Source organism: Crocuta crocuta, unplaced genomic scaffold (genome assembly GCF_008692635.1).
Source record: "Crocuta crocuta isolate KB4526 unplaced genomic scaffold, BGI_CrCroc_1.0 scaffold59-1, whole genome shotgun sequence".
NCBI classification, from domain to species: domain Eukaryota; kingdom Metazoa; phylum Chordata; class Mammalia; order Carnivora; family Hyaenidae; genus Crocuta; species Crocuta crocuta.
In genome coordinates this window covers 2,586,333-2,607,500 of record NW_027551579.1, presented here as the reverse complement: position 1 = coordinate 2,607,500, position 21,168 = coordinate 2,586,333, and the positions used below count along the sequence as shown (strand labels likewise).

At 41.3% G+C, this 21,168-nt stretch overlaps 1 protein-coding gene across 1 annotated transcript in view; it reads right to left on the bottom strand.

Moving 5' to 3' along the window:
* Nucleotides 1-247: 247 nt before the first annotated feature.
* Nucleotides 248-21,168, bottom strand: part of RYR2 (ryanodine receptor 2) — a 674,490-nt gene continuing 653,569 nt past the window's right edge. Inside the window, exons 103-109 of the mRNA XM_077751737.1 lie at nucleotides 17,927-18,073; nucleotides 15,808-15,942; nucleotides 7,511-7,667; nucleotides 5,043-5,107; nucleotides 3,300-3,400; nucleotides 2,242-2,293; nucleotides 248-1,701 (exon numbers count right to left, since the gene is read on the bottom strand). Coding sequence (XP_077607863.1) covers nucleotides 1,606-1,701; nucleotides 2,242-2,293; nucleotides 3,300-3,400; nucleotides 5,043-5,107; nucleotides 7,511-7,667; nucleotides 15,808-15,942; nucleotides 17,927-18,073 — 753 coding nt within the window. The 3' untranslated portion in view covers nucleotides 248-1,605. The remainder of the gene's footprint in view (nucleotides 1,702-2,241; nucleotides 2,294-3,299; nucleotides 3,401-5,042; nucleotides 5,108-7,510; nucleotides 7,668-15,807; nucleotides 15,943-17,926; nucleotides 18,074-21,168) is intronic.

The window sequence follows — 21,168 nt, the reverse complement described above, 5'->3', positions numbered from 1 at the left end:
GGTGGTTTTAGCGAACTCCTGATGGCCCAAGTCAGCGAAGGACAGGGGTGAAGCTGGGTGCTACAAACTGCTGCTGTGTTTCTGTAAGCATAAAGGCAGAGACCTCGTTCAGCCATAAGGAAATCTGAAGGCACTAAAGGCCATAGGGCAGGGTTTGCATTGCCCCGGACCCCCCTCAAGTTAAAAGCTCAAGGTTTTATAATGCCTCCCAACTATATATGAAATGGAGAAAGAAGAGAGTGAGAAAGTTAGTTAAATAGTTTAATCAGAGCAGTTTTCCAATTCTAAAATTAACAAGCAGACTTGTAGTAAAAGAGCTCCAATGCGTGCAAAATGATCTTGCTTCCTTTCTGAATCTGTCTTTTTATTTGTAAAGATAAGCATTACATTTAAAAGGACTCAAAATGGAGTGACTGGTAATTATCATCCGTGGTTTTTGATGCATCTGATGAACTCCCTGAATGGATATTGCTTCAGCTTTGATATTAAAAAAAATGGCCGGACAAGAAGTCCTTAATCAGCAACTGATCACAGGTGACCAAATAAAGAGAAAAACCCAAAACTACTGTCAAGTTCATAACGTATCACATTGTTGGTGGATGACACTGGCTCCAAATATACAATTAAGCCCACAACACTTTATTACTATGAGTAGAGTTATCATGAAAGGTCTCTCAAGTTCATCGACTTGCTTCTGGAGGTTTTCTTTGTTCTTTTAAACTTGCATAATAAACATGCAATGAATTATTTCTTTTGAAAGTTTTTTTTTTTTGCAGTCTTTATGTTTTCATACAAAGATTTCATAAAGTTGCAGTGTTGCATCAGAGCATTACCAAAATAAGAACACGATCACATGGGGAGGGTAAATGTGAATTTAGCGAATGAGAAGAGCCTCCTCTCATCCTGAGACAGGCCACCCGTTGTTTTGTAAAAAGTTGCACACAAACTGCTTTCCTTACCCTCCCCCACCAGAGATAGATAAGAATAAAGGAAAAAAAACTCCACAAAATCAATCTAAGAAAAAAAATCGACATAAAGAAAATAAAGATGTTTTTTTTCATGCACACGTCTTCTGCATAGCTCAACCCACATATAGTAAGGCACTATTTCCCTTCGTAAGTGGTGTCCACGGCAATCTCTTAAGTGCTACAGTGCTCTGTGACCATTAGAGAGTTCCTCTCAGGATGGTGAAATAAAGGGGCTGGATGAGTGTGGCTGCCACGCGTCTCTGTGACTGTCCTGTAGCTCAAGGGGACTTCCAGGAGTCTCAGAAGGAAATCGGTCTGTTTGTGTTATGATGGAGAGTGTCTGAAATGGTGTCGTTTCCAGAGTTCCTATGTTGTCTGTGTATGAATTTAGAATATTCTTCAGTCTTTATTCTCAAAGAAAATACACAAGGTGGGAGGTGGGGGTAGGAAAAGCACAGTCAAGTCTTCAGAAACAGAGTTCACTGCTCCCAGAAAGCATATAATGCTGCCAGTCTGCAAATTCAGCAGGATGTCTCCAAGAGAGCAGAGAAAGAGAGAGTCAGAGAGACAGAGAGAGACCGAAACAGAGAGAGTGGATGTGTATGTTTTGGTTTTCAGAGGTGATTGGAGTCTGAGTTTAATTTAGCTGGTCTTCATACTGTTTCCGGAAGCAGTCCCCCGCTGGGAAGAACTCCCAGCACCTTTCTTGGTACATCTTCCAGACATAAGATTCCTGTAAATGGAAAGGAAATGTATTAAGGTCATGTCTTTCCCCAGAATCTGTGCATTGCCACAAAACATAAGACAGAAACACACATTTGTTGCATACAGATCACATACCCGTGTAACTGTGTAAGTACACATAACTACATGGTTGGAAAGGCCCAAATTCATCTAGAGAGCGCCTAACCATACCAGACCTCATCTATTTCTATTTGTGGCATGTGATTTTATGGGTTCTTGTAAAGAAATTACTATTATTAATTGTATCCTTCAAATTCAAACTGTTAACATTTGGAGGTGAATATATGTGGAGAGAGCTTCAAATACTTAAGGAGAACAGCAGACATTTCATACACAATGATTTTTAACTGATCCTAATACTGTGGGCTGGAACTCCTCTGAAATCATCTGCTTTCTAATTAAGCAGTCAAGGACATTATACTTATCGGAACACAAACTCTGCATTCAGGTTTAATGCATACATTTTCCACATCGTGTGCAGATTCTGTCACTTCTTTCAGAAGACGGTGTATGGTCCCTGTTGACCTACCTGTCCTGTGTGCTCTGTTTCATCTTTGTTGATGAGATACATCAGAAAAAACCTACAGATACAGAGAGACTAATCAGAAATGGGTTGTACGGAAATGTCAGCGTACACAGATACTTCTGATCTGGCGATGGGCTAACTTCACACTGTTGGCAGGGCAATGTATCAAAACTGCAAGGCAGAAAATGCCACGAGAAGCAAAAACCTAACCATTTTTAAAAAGCATTTCTTTTATAGACACCAACTTGACAATACACTATGAAAGAAAAACAAGTATATTTTCAAAGGAGCTACAATATGCGTGTGTACAGTGCAGGTTATACCTCTTGGGAGCTGCGGTGCGTCAGACTCCGTGCCAGATGGCACTTATCCACACGTGGGGCAGGAATCACAATCCCCACTTAGAAAAGCAGGGATCAAAAAGTTTAAATAACTTGCCTAATGTCCCACAGTTGTGAATTCCAAAGCCCGCCTTTTTTCTTTTAGCTACTGTGCTCCTCTGCCTCTCTTCTGTTTGATATTAAAATTGGTCAGAAACCAAGAATAATTTTGTACCCAACTGCAGCTTGAGCTAGTCCTAAAGCAATAGCTAGATTTCTATGTATTTTAAAAAAAAATGCAATTTTTAATCATGTTAGGATACAGTGCCTAAAGAGGATACTTGTGCCTAAAGAGATCTGTATGTCATCAGAAAATGAAAATGGAGATTCCTCTATCTCTAGGAAGCATCTGGAGTCTCCCTTCTTGAAAGGGTAACATGGCCAAGGCTCTCTGAGAGGCTGAGCATGTATTTTGCTTATCCTTTTCCAGCTTTCCATTTCATGTTCTAGAAGGTATCATTCACACAAAGGGCTGCAAGTTCTTTTCTTTTGTGCTCAGGAGGCTGACATAAGAAGAGAACCACCAGCTGGGAGTCTTTCTCTCAAAGAGATATATATGAAGCCTGAGTTCGATCACATAAAGGAAAGGAAGCTATCTCTCTTCTGCTTCTCAAGCTTGCTAATATGGGAGCTTTGGTGGGTACAAGGAGGGGCTGGAGACTCTGAGTCAGGCACACTCACAGGTAATTGGCCAGGTTGTGTTCCTGTAAAGTGTGGGTTTCAAAGCCATGTGGCACTGTGTCGAAGTAATCGTTGCCTATCCCACAGATGAAACATTTGGTCTAGAAGACAAAGGGAAACATTAAAATGTCAGAATTCGGAAAGGAAAACAAAGGAACACACAACTCGCCACTTAGGGGGCAGATGCTTACTCGATCTTTGTAGAAGATCATGGCGGAAGGCTGTGCCAAGCACATGAATACTAATTTAACTGTTACCACAACTATACCTTGCTGGAGGTTTAAATGACATAGGTACCAGCAACAAGTAACATACGTAGGAAGAAGCGCACAGGATCAAGATGGCTGAAAAGTGCTGTCTTTTCCTTATTTTCTTGAGCCTAAGTGAGAGTGCCCAGACTTAGCTATCAGTCTTGTTCATGACATTGACTCAAGTTATGTAGGCAGGACTCAGTGTATCCTCAGCTGAAACCACCAGCTTCGTACCTACTTGAACAAAGTCTGATGACCAAGAGAAGGGGGGGGGGAAATCCAGATTACTCCCATCTGGGGAGAGCCAAATCAAATCCCAAGCTGTGAGGTGTTTAATCAATGACTGAGAGAGGGTCCGCCATGGGCCAGACACCGAGCTAAAGTGCAGAATTAACCAATGAACGTGTATCGGGAGCACCTTCTACTCCAGGAATGGGGTGCCTGCTCTTTCTCCCCGCTTGGTCTAGTCTAACCAGATCTCTCAGCACAATACCTGCTTAGGTCTGTCGTCTGCAGAACTAGCCTGCAAAACCCAAGGAGAAGCAGGCCTCCCGTGTCATTATGAGAATTTCATATGTATCAACTCCAGTGAATTTAATAGTTATTGCCCTTGTGTGGCTCCAGATGTTCATCTTGCGTGCAAATTAGCAACTGTTCAATACCATCGGAGGCATGTTTATGATGCCTTACATTCTAGGGCCTAGACTCAAGATGATTAAAATAATTTATTCAGCTCTCTCTGCCCTATTGACCAACAACTATGGACGGCAGGAAGGCCACATTCAGAAAGGCAATAGGTCTTTACAAAATAGGCTCATACTTAAGAGCTTCACCCACGAACCTGCCCCTCCTCTGTGTTACTTATGTCAGTTACTCTGGAAATCTGGGTGGCATCCCTGCTTGCTCTGAACACCTCACCCTCTGCATCTGGCCAATCACCCTCTTCTTGCCATGCCAATTCTAAAGTTCTCTTGAATCCATCTGGTTCCTACATCTTTGGTGGACGTTGTTAGCAAGAGCCCCGTCACCTCCTTCCTAAAACATGCTCCCAAGCCCACCTTCCTGCCCCTAACCTTGTTAGTTGCTAATGCACTGCCAAACCCCTTCACCTTATTTAAAACCCATTTCTGATTTTCCACAGCCTGTACGTTATACTACAAATCTCTCCAATGAGTTGTTAAAAGGGTTCAACCACTGTTCTGCAATTTCCTGTGTACTTAATTGTCAGTGAATCCACCGTTTTTGAACGGGTGGTTCTCCTCGGGGAGCAGGAGGTACTGCTGTTTGCACGCACCCGGGCTCTGCCATGTTTCCAGCCTACCACACTGCTCAATTATGTGCACTGCCTGGACGGAAAACAGGCCAAGGAAGCCACGTGTTGCTTACGCCCTTTTCTTACTTTCTCCCACATCTGTGGCTCTTTGATAAGGGCAGTAAGGAACAGGAATGCCCACAACAACAACACAGCTGAGTCCAATGCGGGAAGACTCACCTCCATGTCTTCTTTGACTTGCTCTTGTTGGTCTCTTAGCTCTCCAAAAGCATCAATAATTAAACCTAGTGTTAAATAAAAACACACACTGATCTTTATCAACCAGAGAATAATAATGAAATTCCCAGCCACCCGGCTAATCCTTCCAAGGAAAGAGAAAATGCAGAGCCATGTTGGGAGAAGTCGTGAGCACACACCCGATACTCCTCTTAGGGCAGCAGTGTTACCTCTTGGCGGGCAGGAGCACATGCGGGTTCTGTACCTGTGCTTACACCCTCCCTGAGAAGGGGGTTTAAAAATGGAGTGACAGAGGGGCGCCTGGGTGACTTAGTCAGTTAAGTGTCCGACTTTTGCTTAGGTCATGATCTCGCAGTTCGTGGGTTCGAGCCCCGCGTCGGGCTCTGTGCTGACTGCCAGCTCAGATCCTGGAGCCTGTTTCAGTCTGTGACTCCCTCTCTCTCTGACCCTCCCCTGCTCATGCTGTGTCTCTCTCCTCTCCTAGAAATAAATAAAACATTAAAAAAAATAAAATAAAAATGGAGTGACAGAACAGGAAAAACCGCTCGTTAATGTGGCACATACACATGGTATGTTATCCGAGACTTGACGCTCCGAGAAAGAGCAATAGAGATTTCTGTTTGGCAAGGACCAAAAGCTCTACTAATAACATTTTCAAGTGCCAATTTGGAAATCAGAAATTACCCTATTAACTGAGGAATCTGCCTCCAATCATTCTCGTTACATGTTCCTCACACATCAACTTGCCAGCACACTGTTAACTGTGTCTGCACTGCGCTGTTTTCTCTCAGCCCCTTTTCCTCCTGTGACTTACTGGCTACACACGTTTTTCCGAGTGTTTTAGGAGTTTGCTGTCTTATAAAACATGTTATTGTTCCACTCAATAAAGACGAAAGGATAGATTATGAATCTTGTCAACTTGTTCATGTACTTTACTGGAAACAAAAAGTACTGCTTTGTGCCTGGAGAGCTTAGAGGGTGTCTTGTTTATAGACATTTAATTCAAACCAAGGTAAACGGATAAGCAGAAAAATGTAACAAGATTTTTCCCGAGGGAGAAAAACACCACATTCCAAGTTCCCTTGGGATAAAGGAAGAATTGTAGGTTAACATGGCTCTCGGGTTTTTGTTGTTGTTGTAGTTTTATTTATTTATTTATTTATTTATTTATTTATTTATTTATTTATTTANAGAGAGAGAGAGAGAGAGAGAGAGAGAGAGAATCCCAAGCACACTCTATGCCATTAGCAGAGTCTGACACCGGGCTCAAACTCATGAAACCGTGAGATCATGACCTGAGCCCAAACCAAGGATCAGATACTTAGTTGACTGAGCTACCCAGGGGCCCTAATGGGCACCAAACCTTGGGTTTGGATTCCAGCCCTGACACTTCTTGACTGTGCACTTTGGGCCAGTTACTCAGACTTATTATGGCTCAGTTTTCAACTGTAAATAACACCACCATTTTCACGGGGTGTATGAAGGTAAAATGAGTTAATACATGTGCCAGGCACATAGCAGGTAGTCAACAATGATAGCCTTAGGATTATTTATGAGGCATTAGATACTGTGCTGAGTACTCCTATGTACATCACTCTTTTAAAAAAATGTGTTAATGTTTTTATTTATTTTTGAGAGAGACAGACAGAGTGCGAGCAAGGGAAGAAGGGCGGAGAGAGAGAAGGAGACACAGAATCCAAAACAGGCTCCAGGCTCTGTGCTGTCAGTGGAGAGCCCAACACAGGGCTCGAACTCACAAACCACGAGATCATATCCTGAGCCGAAGTCGGAGGCTTAACCAACTGAGCCACTCAGGTGCCCCTACATCACTTCTTTCTTACATATTTTATTTAAATATTTTTTAATGTTTATTTTTAAGAGAGGGAGACAGAATGCAAGCAACGGAGGGGCAAAGAGAGGGAGACATAGAATCTGAAGCAGGCTCCCGGCTCTGAGCTGTCAGCAGAGAGCCCGATGAGGGGCTTGAACTCATGAGCAGTGAGATCATGACCTGAGCCAAAGTTGGACACTTAACTGACTGAGCCACCCAGGCCCCCCTATACATCACTTCTTAAATTTTTTTCAACAATACCACGGTTTAGAAACCTATGTTAATTTCCATCTGATAGACCCAAAGGAATTAAATGGTTCACCCACCCAATACTGTGAAGTTATTAAGTGGCAGGGCAGAAAGTCACACCGAAGAAAGTGCTCTTTCCATGAGGTAATGGGAAAAGGGTCCAAAGAAACCTGTATATCCATCTTCTCCTTTACCAGGGCCCCTTCTGATTCCCCCCCTACAGATTCCAAATGAAGGAATACTGAAAGGAAAAGTTCTACTTAGCTTTTCCAGAAAGCACTTACATTCTTGCCCAACCTTAAATGTTAACTTGAACAATAAGGGACTCAAATTCTAGATCCTCTTGAGCTTCAGTAAGGATGATGCTTACCTTGTATTATGGCCAAGAGAATGACAATCACGAAGAAGAAGAAGGTGATATCAAAGATGATCCGATAGATCTCATATTCGTCGCCTGCTGGGTCTTCAATTTCATCGCCAATTCCCCCTCCGGCGCGTACCCCGACATACATGTGGAACATATAGCACTGGAAAAGGGAGGCACGGTCACTTCCTGGGGACGCCGCCCGTCTGCACATTTAACAAAGCTAAGGTTCTCTCTCGAGGTGCTGATCCTAACTCTGGATACTGGTGATCTCTGCTCTCTACATTGCCTCTTTTTGTTTCTGTATTTGTGATTGTGATGCAAAGACTTGGCTCTTATGCTCTGGTGTCTTTTAAACAAAACTCAACACTGCACACTCTGCCTCGCACCTTCTGTCACGCTTTGCAAGGAATGAAAAATACCTCAGTAGCATCTGGCATAAGGTGATCCCATTAAGATCACATTAAGGCCCACAAAGCTATGTTCAATCACACTGCTCTTTTTTTCTTTCTTTCATCATAACAGACATAGGAAAGAGGAAGGAAAACCTCAATATATAATGAGATGGAAACTCAGAAATTAAGCTAGAAAACAACCAGACCTGATAACACCATCCCCTCATCTGTCATGTATGGAATATGATGCTGAAAACTGTCTACTTTAATGTATAGAAGAAAGACAACAGAGAGGAGAGACAAGGAGTAATAACAGCTTATTGTGTAGAATCTGAAACATTAAAGCAACCAAGAAGAAGCAGAGCTCCAAGTGCCCACTGCCGAAGAGGGTGGGGTTTTCAGCCTCAGTGACATTTAGGGCTGGATAGTTCTTTGTATAGGATCTATCACGTGCATTGTAGGATGTTCTATAATGATCTCTGGCCTGTACCCACTCAATAGCACCCACCGATAGCACCTCATCCTATAGATAACCAAAAATATCTGTAGACGTTGCCAAGGGTCCCCGGGAGGGCAAAATCATAACAGTTGAGAGCCAATGGCTTAAAACATCAGTGTTTTATCTGTTTTCAGGATAAGCTTAGACTCTCCAGGTCAGGGCCTCAGATTTAGTGACGCTTCATCCCTCTCTGCTGATGGGTCAGAGCTCCTAAGTACCACCCCCCACTCCAACCATGTCCCTCAGATAAACCACTCCCAGTTCTAGATCTTGGTTTGCACACCCTCCCTATCTTAAACAAGTATTTCCCATTTCTCCTTGGCCAGTTCTTCCTAGATGAATGTTCCCACTTCACAGTTAAGTACCATCTCTGTGCCAATGACTTACAAATTTTTTTGTTTACACCTCGGGTCTCTTTCCTGAATTCCAAACTTATTTTTGATGCTTTATGATCTCTCTCACTGCACTAGAACTGGCTTCATTACAAGAAAGACTTTGGTTACTGCTCTACTATCAGGGCCTAAAATAATGTCCAGCACGTGATAGGAACTTATACATCACCTAGGGGTGAATGAGGGGTGCAAAGTCATGATTGATCAGTGTTCTCATGGAGACTTTGCTGTCTCAGCCCATCAACCTCAACTTCTCAGATCACTCCAAAAAGGGCAAGGCAGCAAGGTGACCCCAAAATGCTCCCAGTTCAACAGCTAATTTAGTGAGAGATGCAGCACATAGAAAGTGTCCTGGGCCAGATGCCTGGAATTCAGTGATCAGAATTAAATGAAGATTGGGTCCCTCAGGAAGGAGGTTTATCAATCTGGCACATAGCGAATGAAGTGGATCAGAAGCCGGCTCTGCCACTGCCCACCCAGGAACCATCCTGGGGCTCAGGTAAGGGGTCTGTCTTGCAGAGAGGCCGGAAAAGTTATTCTTTTTTTTTTTTTTTTTATGTTTGTTTATTTTTGAGGGAGAGACAGAGCATGAGCAGGGGAGAGACAGAGAGAGAGAGGGAGACACAGAATCTCAAGCAGGCTCCAGGCTCTGAGCTGTCAGCACAGAGCCCAATGTGTGGCTTGAGCTTACAAACTGTGAGATCATGACCTGAGATGAAGTCAGCTGCTTAACTGACTGAGCCCCCCGGGTGCCCCAGAAAAGTCATTCTGTAAAGACAGCCTGATGGAGCCTAAACCTAACTATGTATTCCGGCTCTCCTAGAGGACTAAATACTGAGGTTCCTGGTACCCACTACAGAACCAAACTCTGGAAGTAAAATTTTGAAGACCGTCATTTAAAAGAACATCCATCAGGAGACTGCATTAATTTCCCAGAACTCTGTGTGTCTAAAACAGTGCCTGAAACTCCTAGCAGTGGATCTGGGGGAAAAGTTTTATTTTCACTGTATACTCTTGCATCTTGCTAGAATATTTTTACCATACACAATTCTTGTTATTAAGATTGTAATTATATGGTTTTCTCCAAATCTGTCTTCATATGTTCTTAGTCATGGCCACAGGAAATGGAGAGCGTTTTTTTTTTTTTTAAAGGTTTTTGTTTATTTATTTCGAGAGAGAGAGACAGAGACAGCATGAGTTGGGAAGGGGCAGAGAGGGGGAGAGAGAGAATTCCAAGCAGGATCCACACCATCAGCGCAGAGTCCTGTGTGGGGCTTGAACCCACAAAATCGTGACCTGAACTGAAACCAAGAGGCGGACACTTAACCAGCTGAGACATCCAGGCACCCCTGGATCATGTTCTATTGCAGCTGCCTACTCTTTACATAGAGAACTAACATAGACCATCCTTTCTTGGCTTCACCTTACTTAGCTTTGTTTGCAATCCCCTCTCTGGGCTGAAGACTCGATTTGGACAATCTACCTGGCTCTGGTTGGCACTTCTCCACATCCAGTTCTGACCCTTTGTTTCCTCACCCTCATATCACACCCAGAGTGGGCCAACAGTGTATCACTGCAGTTATCCGTCCACGTTCTGGAATGTCCTAGCTCTCCAACGCATGCTTGTTTGACATGTAGGGGACCAAGATCATCTAGCTACTTCCTTTTGCTAAACCTTGCTGACCAATACTTTTACTGGATTATAATTTGGTTTTCAAGATTTTTTTAATTTAATGTTTATTTATCTTTAAGAGAGAAAGAGAGAGGGAGACAGAGCACAAGCAGGGGAGGGGCAGAGAGAGAGAAGGACACAGAATCCGTAGCAGCCTCCAGGCTCTGAGATGTCAGCACAGAGCCCAACAAAAGGCTTGAAGTCACAAACCATGAGATCATGACCTGAACAGAAGTCAGATGCTTAACTGACTGAGCCACCCCGGTGCCCATAGAGTTTTTCTGTAGGGAAGATAATGTGTTGACTTGTGGCATGAACTCTTAATGAGTAGGATATTGGTATTCTGACTCATACATCTGACTCTTAGGAGCCTGCTTAATGTGAGTCTATCCTCAAGAGAATGTTTAGTTTCGAGACATGCATAGTTGAAGACATGACCATGAAATGAGGTGAAAGTACCAAAGTAAGTGTCTCCTATTTCTAGGGTCTCCCGCCAGCCATCTAGCAACATCCATGTCTCTCTGCTCACCTTCATTCTGTAAAAGCTCTGATGTTGACAAAAAGGATTCTGCCATATTTCAATAGACTTATGGCTATGCTGAAAAGATAGGCAGTCTTATGGATTTGATTATTTAGGCTTAATAAGATACCAAATTTTAAAAGTATATGATGCACAGTTTGCCTGTGGGGTTTTGATACCGATTTCCCAACCTTAACCTGCACTACCTGGTTATCCCCAGAAATAAAAGTGGATGGCTGGGATACGAGGTAGGGTGGTGAACACCCACCTACATAGGGCTGTCAGGCTTTTAGTTGTCACATTATCATTCTGCTCCTGAAAATGGAAAATCTCTCATTCGCCTTCCTTTTCACAGAATCAACTTAAACCTGAATGTCAGAGTTGGAGAATGGAAAGCCATAATTCTGGGAGACAAACTGATACACTCTGTTCAGAGAATCTGAGTCATAAGGAAGGAAGGTGCGCAGTGCTACCAGCACTGGGAATACGCAGTTGGTAATTCCCAAAATGGAATATTCTATGGTTTCTCCCCTACTCACTCATCTCCCAAATGGATTCATTACAGAGTTGATCACTGTATATGACAGCTTTAGGAAATACTGAGGAGGAACAGCTTCTGGTGGCTTGGGGAAGATCTTTATGACATCTTTCTCCTGACCCAAAAGAAAAAAAAATAGGGGGAGAAATAGAAATGGAGAGAGAAAGACAAAAGACATAGACGGAGACAGATAGAGATTACTTATAGTTAAATGAGTGATTTAGAACGGTCCCCTAAGTTGGTTACTTCCCTAGGAGTAACTCATTCTCTCAACTACCTGGGAAGTTTTTTTTTTTTTCCAAAATACACAACAGGTCTGGACACCTTCCCTGCAGTTCCTGACTCAGGGGATGTGAGGGTGGCTTCATTGAGCTGTGGCTCACGAAGAGCTGCCCTGGTGAGCTGTGAAAGAACCATGCCTTTGAGATGAATGTCTTTCTCTGGGCCAGGTCAGTCTCCCTGGCTAGTTAGCTATAATCATCTTTTTGCCCAGGGGACTTTGGAACTTTTGATCATGTTTCACTTTCTCCTCCTACATTCTTAGAGAAGAGGTTCAGATTCTCTCAGGATACTAATAGTTTAATTAGATTCTCAGGCTTCAAACACCACGATCCTAATTAAATAAGTAAAATAAAAAAAGGGAAGGGAAGGGAAGAAAAAAGAAAAAGAAAAAGGAAGGAAGGAAAGAAAAGGAGGAGGCAGGCAGGTGAGCAGACAGGCAGGCAGGCGTGAAGCATCACGGAGTCTGTAAAACTGCAGCTACAGCGCCACCTGCTGTTAGGTATGAAACACTGCAGATGAACCACATCCCTGTGGAAACCTAAAATGTTCTACATACCCCAGGAAACTACCAGAAGCAATGAAGGCACTGGAAACTCAGCATGTTGCCAAGAAAACAGGGTGTGAATGAAGAAAACCTATCTCAAGCAAACAATCCCTGACTTCACCCTGTGCAGACTAAGTGCTAGTGATGGATGTAAAGAAAAGATTCTCTTTTGAGAGGTACATGCAAGAAACGAAATGTGACCCTTCCTACTCCATACTCTGTCTTGCTAGCTGCGTGGTTCTGCTAAGCCTTAACTTCAAATGAGCATCACTACAAGTAGAGCAGTTGCATTTTAAATGTTGGCTTGTTCAAACCTTGCTGCACAGTATTGGTAAGAGGCAAACTAAAAGGGGTTTTGAGACCAACTATTATAAGGTAAATCTAGGTAACGTGGCCTCTGATGTGACCATTTCTAAGAACAGTCAGCTGGATACAAGCATGAGCAAAGCTACACAGACCCCGTATGGTTGATCACCTGATGGCAGTGTGGGGGCTTAGATGTTGTTTGTATCTTGCAATGAACTTTCTCTTTTGCGAGAAGAAACATCTAAGGCACATCCTTATGATGCCCCAACCCACATCCTCACCCTAGCCAAAGGCAAGATACAAAGCTTACGGTTATGTGCAGACATGGTAACACCCAGAACAGACCTAGTCACAGCTAGTCTCACTGGTAGGGGCAGAAATCCCTCCAACTGAACAAAATCCAGGCTCTGGCTCAGTCCTGAGGCCATGGTCAAAAATATCAAGAGCCTTATTTCCTCACCCTAAAGTGAGGTAAACTTCTCTATCTTCTCCCTACGTGTTCCATGCAACTGGGTAACGTCAACCACGTAAAGGCAGTTTGTTGTCTTCCTAAGACACCTGGTGCTCAAACCACACCTGGAATCTTCTCATAGTAAGTTCACTGGCAAAATTTACAAAAGCAATGGAAAATACCAAGAGTGATATTTGAAATGTGGTCATCCAAGGATACTATTAGGATAAGTGAATAGGGTCAAATATGACTCATGACAGAGGAGACACCTGGATGTGACAGGGGACTTACTGTGGTAGGAAGAGGGCATGCGAGGCCACACTGTTCCCACTGTGCCTAACACAGGCCACTCAACAGCACTACCTGCAGGCATCCTGACTTTCCAGCAATCCAGCGATTCACCGAGCACCGCACCCTCTGGCAGTGAATCATCTCACTAAACTTTCTGACGCAACCAGGGTGGACTTTGAGATTTAGAACCATGGTGGGGGGAGGGGTGCTTATAGAATAGAAGTGAATCTCCCTGGAGTCACTGGAAGCACCACTGCCTGCTGTTAGTTATTACGGACTCCGTTGTGCCTTGTTGACTCCTCCAGCTGTCCGCTCCTCTCCCTGCCTCTAGCCAGCTGCCACCCCAGGGCTTCAGGGTCACTGGGTAGAGAGGGAAGGTGGATATTAAAGGCAGCTCCCGCAAGAAGAGATGAAGGATGTCTAAAGTAACTTCCTCACTGATGGTAAAGTGTCATATGTTAGCGACTGGTGGATGTTACCACTAGTGACCAGTCTCTTACCATGTAAGTTTCTTCTCTCCCTAATCTGTAGTCCCACTTCCTGTAGGAACCATTGTTATCAGTTTCCTATGTATCCTTCCAGAAACGCTGTATCCATTCATTAGATCTAACATAATCTAACGTATCTAATGTGTACATTCTAGCGTGTGTGTGTGTGTGTGTGTGTGTACACACAATCAGGATCTTATCATAACCCTATTCAAGCTCTTGCCTCCTCCCTCCCCACTTAAATGCAATCTGTATGTCTTTCTATATCAGCGTGTGCAGATTTGTCTTATTTTTAAACAGCCACCTACTTTTCCATTATATGGATTTGCCATAGTTGATTTCATTGGGACTCTTTGATATAATTTAGATTACTTCCAATTTGTGATAGTAGCAAGTATCCTTAAACATACAGGAGCCTATTTGTAAACAAAGATTTAAATCAGTATGAGTAGTGGAACTGACAAGTTGAATGAAAAATGTGACAGATATTGCAAACTTTCTCTAAAATCATTGTATCAATTCGAATTCCCAACAAGTTTCATGAAAGTTTTTCAGTTCAGTTTTTCCTTCAATTCAACAACTGTAGTATTAACAAACTTTAATATTTTGCAAACCTGATAGATAAGAAGTCTATTATCTGGCAGCTAATTGTTCTGATTTGCATTTCTTTAAGTGGGTAAGTATCTTTCCCAATTTGTAAGCTGACTGAATTTTACCATGACTTGTCTAGATATGGTTTGTTCATTTTCCTATTGGCTTGTTTATCTCCTAGTGATGTGATAAAGGCTTAGTAAATTAAGGACACTGGCCTTATGCTACAGTGTTGAATATATTTTTCCCCATTTTTCATTTGTCTTTAAGATTCTGCTTACAGTTGTTCCTTTTTAAAGTAATTCTTTAGGACCCCATGCATCTTTGTTTTCACGACATACTCAGGAAGACCCATTTAAGAACTATTATTTCAGAAGTCAAATTCTTATTACTTTTATTATTTTTTTGCATTAAAAGTTTATTTTGATTTAAAGAACTAGGTTGGTATAAATTTTTATCAAAACTTCCCCAGTATCAAGAATTACTGAATTCATTTATTTCATGACTTCAACAAAAGCCATGTTTTATCATACTTTTAATTTCCAAGTGTATCTGCATGTATTTCTAGACTCTCTATTCTGTCCTACAGATGTATCATTCTCTAATACAAAATCTGCCTTAAGTATTGGTTTAATAATATTAATGGTTCCCTCTCATTACTCTTTTGGGACTTTTTTTTTTTACTAGAGTAATTTTACTATCACTTTGTTGGTCTCTTTCACCACTAACCCCAACTATGTAGGAATTTTGATTTGGTGCTCATTGAAGAATTCATCTCTTTTCAGCTAGAAATACGTATTTCCAATCTAAGATCTCACCTATAAAAAATTCTGATTTGCCAATATCAGAGGGGCGGTTTATGGGACAGGGAGAGAGCAATATGAAAGTCTAAACATCTGTTGATTTTAAAACCAAGACTAAAAACGTAATTTAAGCCACAATACTGAATATTTAAGCAAAAACTAAGAGTTCAGGTAAGAGATACATTTTTGGATATTCTTGATGTCAGTTAATATCATTAAAGTAAACAAGTAACAAAGGCTTCAAAATATTCTCCCAGGAAATAATTTTACCCGCTGTCTGGGAATCTATGAACCAATTCAGCTAAAGTGTTTATCTTAATCCTTCCAGTTCTAAGTTCCTTTTGTGAAAATTCTACTGATGTCAGGCTGGTACAGCAGATGTGTAAAAACGGCAGAAATGGTATATCATGTTCCACAAAACAATGAAAACTTGATTCTTTAAAGAGCCATACTGGGTATGCTATTTTCTAACCACTCGTATTGAAGAAGAAGAATTTTTCATTCATATGAGATCAAAGTGTATGCACTTACCGTTAGCATATCATCACATTTCATATCTGGTGTGTCACCATCTTCACTTTTATTGTAGAATTTTCGGAAAAAATTGAATGCCACAACAGTATATAGGTATACAACAACAGCTAACAAGCCAACGGTTAATACAAGCTGGAAAACAATGTGACATTGAACATGCATTAGAAATGCAAGACATATACGACTGGCATATTTGACATCAGTGAGAGAGGGGAATATTCTATGAGCACATACCTGGGTTTATTGACTAGAAAGTAATGGGATCCATACCTTACACCATACCTTTTTACTCCTCAGTGGGGAAATTTATTTTCATATTCTCTTTATTTTATCAAGTGGTCAGACTATTTTATGCAAAACTTGGCTACTTAATTGGTTAATAAATGCATACTACAGCTGGAATGTGAATAAACTCTCATTGAATTTCACATCCAAATTGACCATAATATGTATGTGCTGAAAATATGACTTTCATATTTTCGAGTTGGTGAAAATATATTTCTGGTTATATCACAAAAAATCTAAACACACTAAAATGCATTATTTTTTATGTCTGCCTCCTCTGATTACAATGAATTCCTATGTTCTTGACTGTGGCAGCATATATTAAGTCCTTCAAAAATCATTTTATAACTATCTGAAGAAAACATGCTATCTGAATAGAGAGCTTAACTCACTTCCATAAACTAAGTACAATGCCACTATAAATTTCTACATATTTTACATAAGGACTATTAAGCTTTCTATATTTCTGCAAGTGAAAAATTGGTATCTCAAAAAGAAAAGGAATAGGGGCACCTGGGTGGCTCAGTTGGTTGGGCGTCCAATTTTGGCTCAGGTCATGATCTCATGGATTGTGAGTTTGAGCCCCGCATTGGGCTCTGTGCTGACAACTAGCTCAGAGCCTAGAACCTGCTTCAGATTCTGTCTCTCTCTCTCTCTGACCCTCCCCTGCTCACGCTGTCTCTCTCTCTCTCTCTCTGAAATAAATTAAACATTTAAAAAAAGGAATAATCCCAAAAAATTTCAGAAGTGTATTGAAAGCAATGCCAATCCTTTTGTGTGAAAATACCAAATAGATTCAGAATCTCCAGTTCTTTAAATATATTAGGAGCTCAATACTATGAATGAATAAACACTTTTTGCTGATGTCTAGTCACATTCAGAAATTAAAGTGACATATAGAAGAAGAACAATGTATTGGAATTTAGGAAACAAAAATCATGATAATTTAACTATGAATTCTATGAATTTAATTATGGACATGGTTCACACATTCTGGAGGGGCATGGATTTAAAAATATGCTGAATTACAAAATTCTGGAAAAGAAGGACTGTTAAACCACATAACTAATACAGAATGTGTTACCTTCCAGTAGACATGTGATAGAGAATGAATTAATAAATACATGTTTCTACAATGAGTTTATGAATAATGAAACTTTTCATGTTACAACTGGGCACCATTAAAACATAAATTGATTATCTGGAACTAAGCCAGTATGGAAGTACTTGGAGTATGACCTTACCTAGTAGGAAACATTAAGATTCTTTCTAATTTAAAAATGCAGAAAGGACCACATCATACCCACTTTTTAAATATCACATTAAACTAAGAATACGGCACCTCGTGTTTTATTACTACTATAACTAGTGCATCAGGATTCTGGCAACACAGTTCGGTTCCCTCTGGTATCAAACAGAGTAAATATCATATTAGGAAAAAAATAACTATTTTCTCCAGTATTTTATATGTGACAGAGCCTGTGTGCTAACACCTCCACATTTATGTTCTTATTTTTTCCCAGAAACTCTAAAAGGCAGGTAATTTTACTGTATTCATTTTACACAACGAGTTGAGATTTAAAAGAAATCAGTTATCCAAGGTCACACAGTGAATCAGTCAAGCCAAGACTTGAATGTAGGTGCAGGGGACTGTTCAACCAATATTCCTCATGGCTTGTAAAAGAAAAAGTACATATCCTCCATTCACAAAAATCTTCAAAACTATACATTGCCATTGGAGGTTGGGTTTTATTTTTACTGGTATATTTGTTGTTGTTGGTGGTGGTGGTGGTTTTCACGGGAGGTAAAAAAAAAAAAAATAAACTTTTACCTGCTTGCCATTGTGAGTTACCGATGACAAGATGGTTCTTAGTGTCTTGAATCCCATAGCAATGTCAAGAAGATGAGCAGCAAAAAAAAAGTTGTTATAATGTCCCAGAACAGACATAGTCATATACCAGGCCAGGTAGAGGAAAGACTGAGAAGACAAACAGGAAGGAAGCATATCAGAAAACAGAAGGAGTCACTGTTGTCCAAAGCTAGTCTGATTTTGTCCTGTTCCAGTCACTTCATTTGCTTTACCTCCTAAGTCTATCCATTTATATAATTTTAGTTATATAAGTTTATATATTTTATTTTTATTTACTTTGTTCTCAGAGGTTCAATGTCTTTCTCTCCTTTAGATCAGAGAGGCTGTTCTTACATATCTTCCCAGCGAGAATTTTACTGACCTAATACTTGACAGCAAGGTGTTTTCACCTCAGACAGGTTAATTCTCTGTTGTGGAGGGTGTCTGGTGTACTGCAGGATGACCAGCAGCGACCCTGCTCTCCACTCATGAGAGGCAGCACCCCCTCCCCAGCTGTGACCACTGAAGATGTCTCTGGACATTGCCACATGTCACCGGGAGGACAATATTTCCACCGAGAGCCCTGCTCTGCAGTCAACCAAAGAACCAACCAACTATCCCTCCCCTCTTTCATTTTTTATATACTCACTCCCTAAATTATTGTTTGTGGAGACCCACTAGTTATAAGAGATTATGTACAGTATTTTATTAACCAAACATCTCACTTTGTGAGCCAAAACAAGTCTAGGAGAAAATGCAAATACTACTTAATGTCAATGAAGGCTATAATAAGCCTAATAATACAATTGGTACTATCTGTAGGAATCTTGTTTATTAGCAATATAAGGGATTCGCTTTACAGAGGTTAGATATAAATGTATAAACTTTTTGAAGGGAGAAGAATGAATAAAGTAGAATAAAAGATACTGTGATCATGCCTACTTTCTGGATTAGGGTCCCCTGGACACTAATACATGTTTTGCCACTGGATTCAAGAGCTACGTATTTTGGGAAGGGGCGGAAGCCTTCATTTTGACTAGAATCTGTCTTAAGCTTTAACAGAGAAACACAACAAGACGATGGGGGCTGAGGTGGTATAAAGCTTTTATGGGCAGTGTGGGGCTGCAGTTAGACACTGGGTGGAAGAAAACAGTACTTAAAAATAGACACCAAAATAAGACTATGCAGAATGTGCTGAGGAATGACAGTTTGGTTGAGAGTGAGTTTCTGTTTCAGAAGATGAGGCTGGAAATGTACAGTGAGGTAGGAAAGACTTCAAGCCAGGTTGAGGGATATGGGCACATCCCACAGGCGCACGAGAGCCCCCGGAGCACCATATGGAACAACGGTATGTGAAAAGCAGCATTTTATGAAAATACTGTCTCGCATATTTGCACATACAGTTTCTCATTTTATTCTAGCAAGACTCCTGAGAAGTAGGCAGTTTTAGCCCCAAATTTATAAATGAGGAAAGTGAGCTCACTCAGGTCAATATACTCTCTTAAAGAAGATGTAAGTGGCAGAGCCGTTATGTTAGGCCACTACTGGCCAATCCCACAGGGGAGGTTGGGAGAGGCATGACTACCAGCAGAACTGACCAGGGCAGAAGGGAGAATCATAGAAAAAAGATCCAATTAGGCACATAACTGAATGTTTATATTAGCAAGAGAAAGAAAAGGAATCCAAGCTGGTCATTTGAGCATAAGTAGCAAGAACAACAAAAATACTAACAGAAGGAGGAAATGGTGGACAGGGGGCCTGCGTTTAGCAGGGAAGAGTGAGGAGAGGAAAAGATACATTTGTCACAGGACATTTGGATGGACACATCCAGCAGGCTATTAAGAAATGCAAAGGCTGAGGAGAAAGGACAAGTTTGTGGGCACAAGATGAGTAAAGGGGATTAACATAGGTGATCCGGGGAGCCAAAGGTACATGTGTAGATGACACAGGTGCTATGCTTAGAGAGCCAGATTTCACAAAAAAAAACCCCACAGGCTGCCCAGCTGTGGTAGAATGTCAGGCAAAGAATAAATTTTTAGATTAAGTATGTTCCATGCAATATTTGGGATATACTTACATGTAAATATATAAATATATAAGTATATATATATTATGGATATAAAAAATACCTATACAGGTATATATACATACCTATATATAAACATATAAGTATAATATGTAATATTTAGTTACCTGTAATTAAAATTTTTATAACCTTTTTTACTTACTTATTTTTGAGAGAGAGAGACACACACAGAAGTAGAGGAGGGCTGAGAGAGAGGGAGACACAGAATCTGAAGCAGGCACCAGGCTCTGAGCTGTCAGCACAGAGCCCAACGTAGGGCCTGAACCATGGTCATGTTCTGAGCTGAAGTGAGATGCTCAACCAACCAAGCCATCCAGGTTCCCCTAGTTATCTGTAATTTAAATTAAACTAGGAACCTTGTACTTCACCTGGTAAGCCTAGCTGTGTTTCACACAGAAACCGCACTGTGGAAGGCTGAAGACATGTTGAGAAGTGGCTGGCCAAATAGAAGCCATGAAACTACAGGTGGGTGAATAATCTATCAGAATAATGTATCAGAAAGAAGAATGAAGAAGTCTGTCCACGTCCGAATTCTCTGGAGGCAAGAAAACTATAGCAAGATAGGTATCTTGCATGACACAAGTACTGTGGCATATAAGGAGGTCAAGGAGGATTGACCTTAACTGGCAGAAGCCAAGATGGCTGGTCTACTTGAATGGAAAACACCAGTGCTGGAGTCGAGGTGGTTTCCTTTTAATTCAAGGGACTTGCTTCCATTATTAGAAGAGAAATTCGCTGAAGACATTAACAGTTGACAATTCTAAAAGATACTTACAAGACTTGTTTTGAGATCTTTGGAGAGTTCTCTAAAAGACCCAGAGTTCCAGGCCCATGACTGGGTACCGTAGAGGTGGGAACAGAGGCAGGAGAATTTGGGGGGTGTCATTGGCCTTAAGGAGAATAGAATTACCATTCGCTATAAAAGTCACTGCTAATTAGAGTGAGATTTTGAGACTAAATGAGATATCCAAGGGAGACAAAACAGAAGCAAAAACAGAGGAGGGTCTAGGGCCAAGCCTCTGGGTTTGCTTGTAAGTTCCCCTTCGCAGGAGGTGTGTGAAGATGGTAGGAGATTATGAGCCAGCAGGAGGAGACGAGCTGGGACTGGACAGCAAACATTTGTAGTTGATCCATTCAG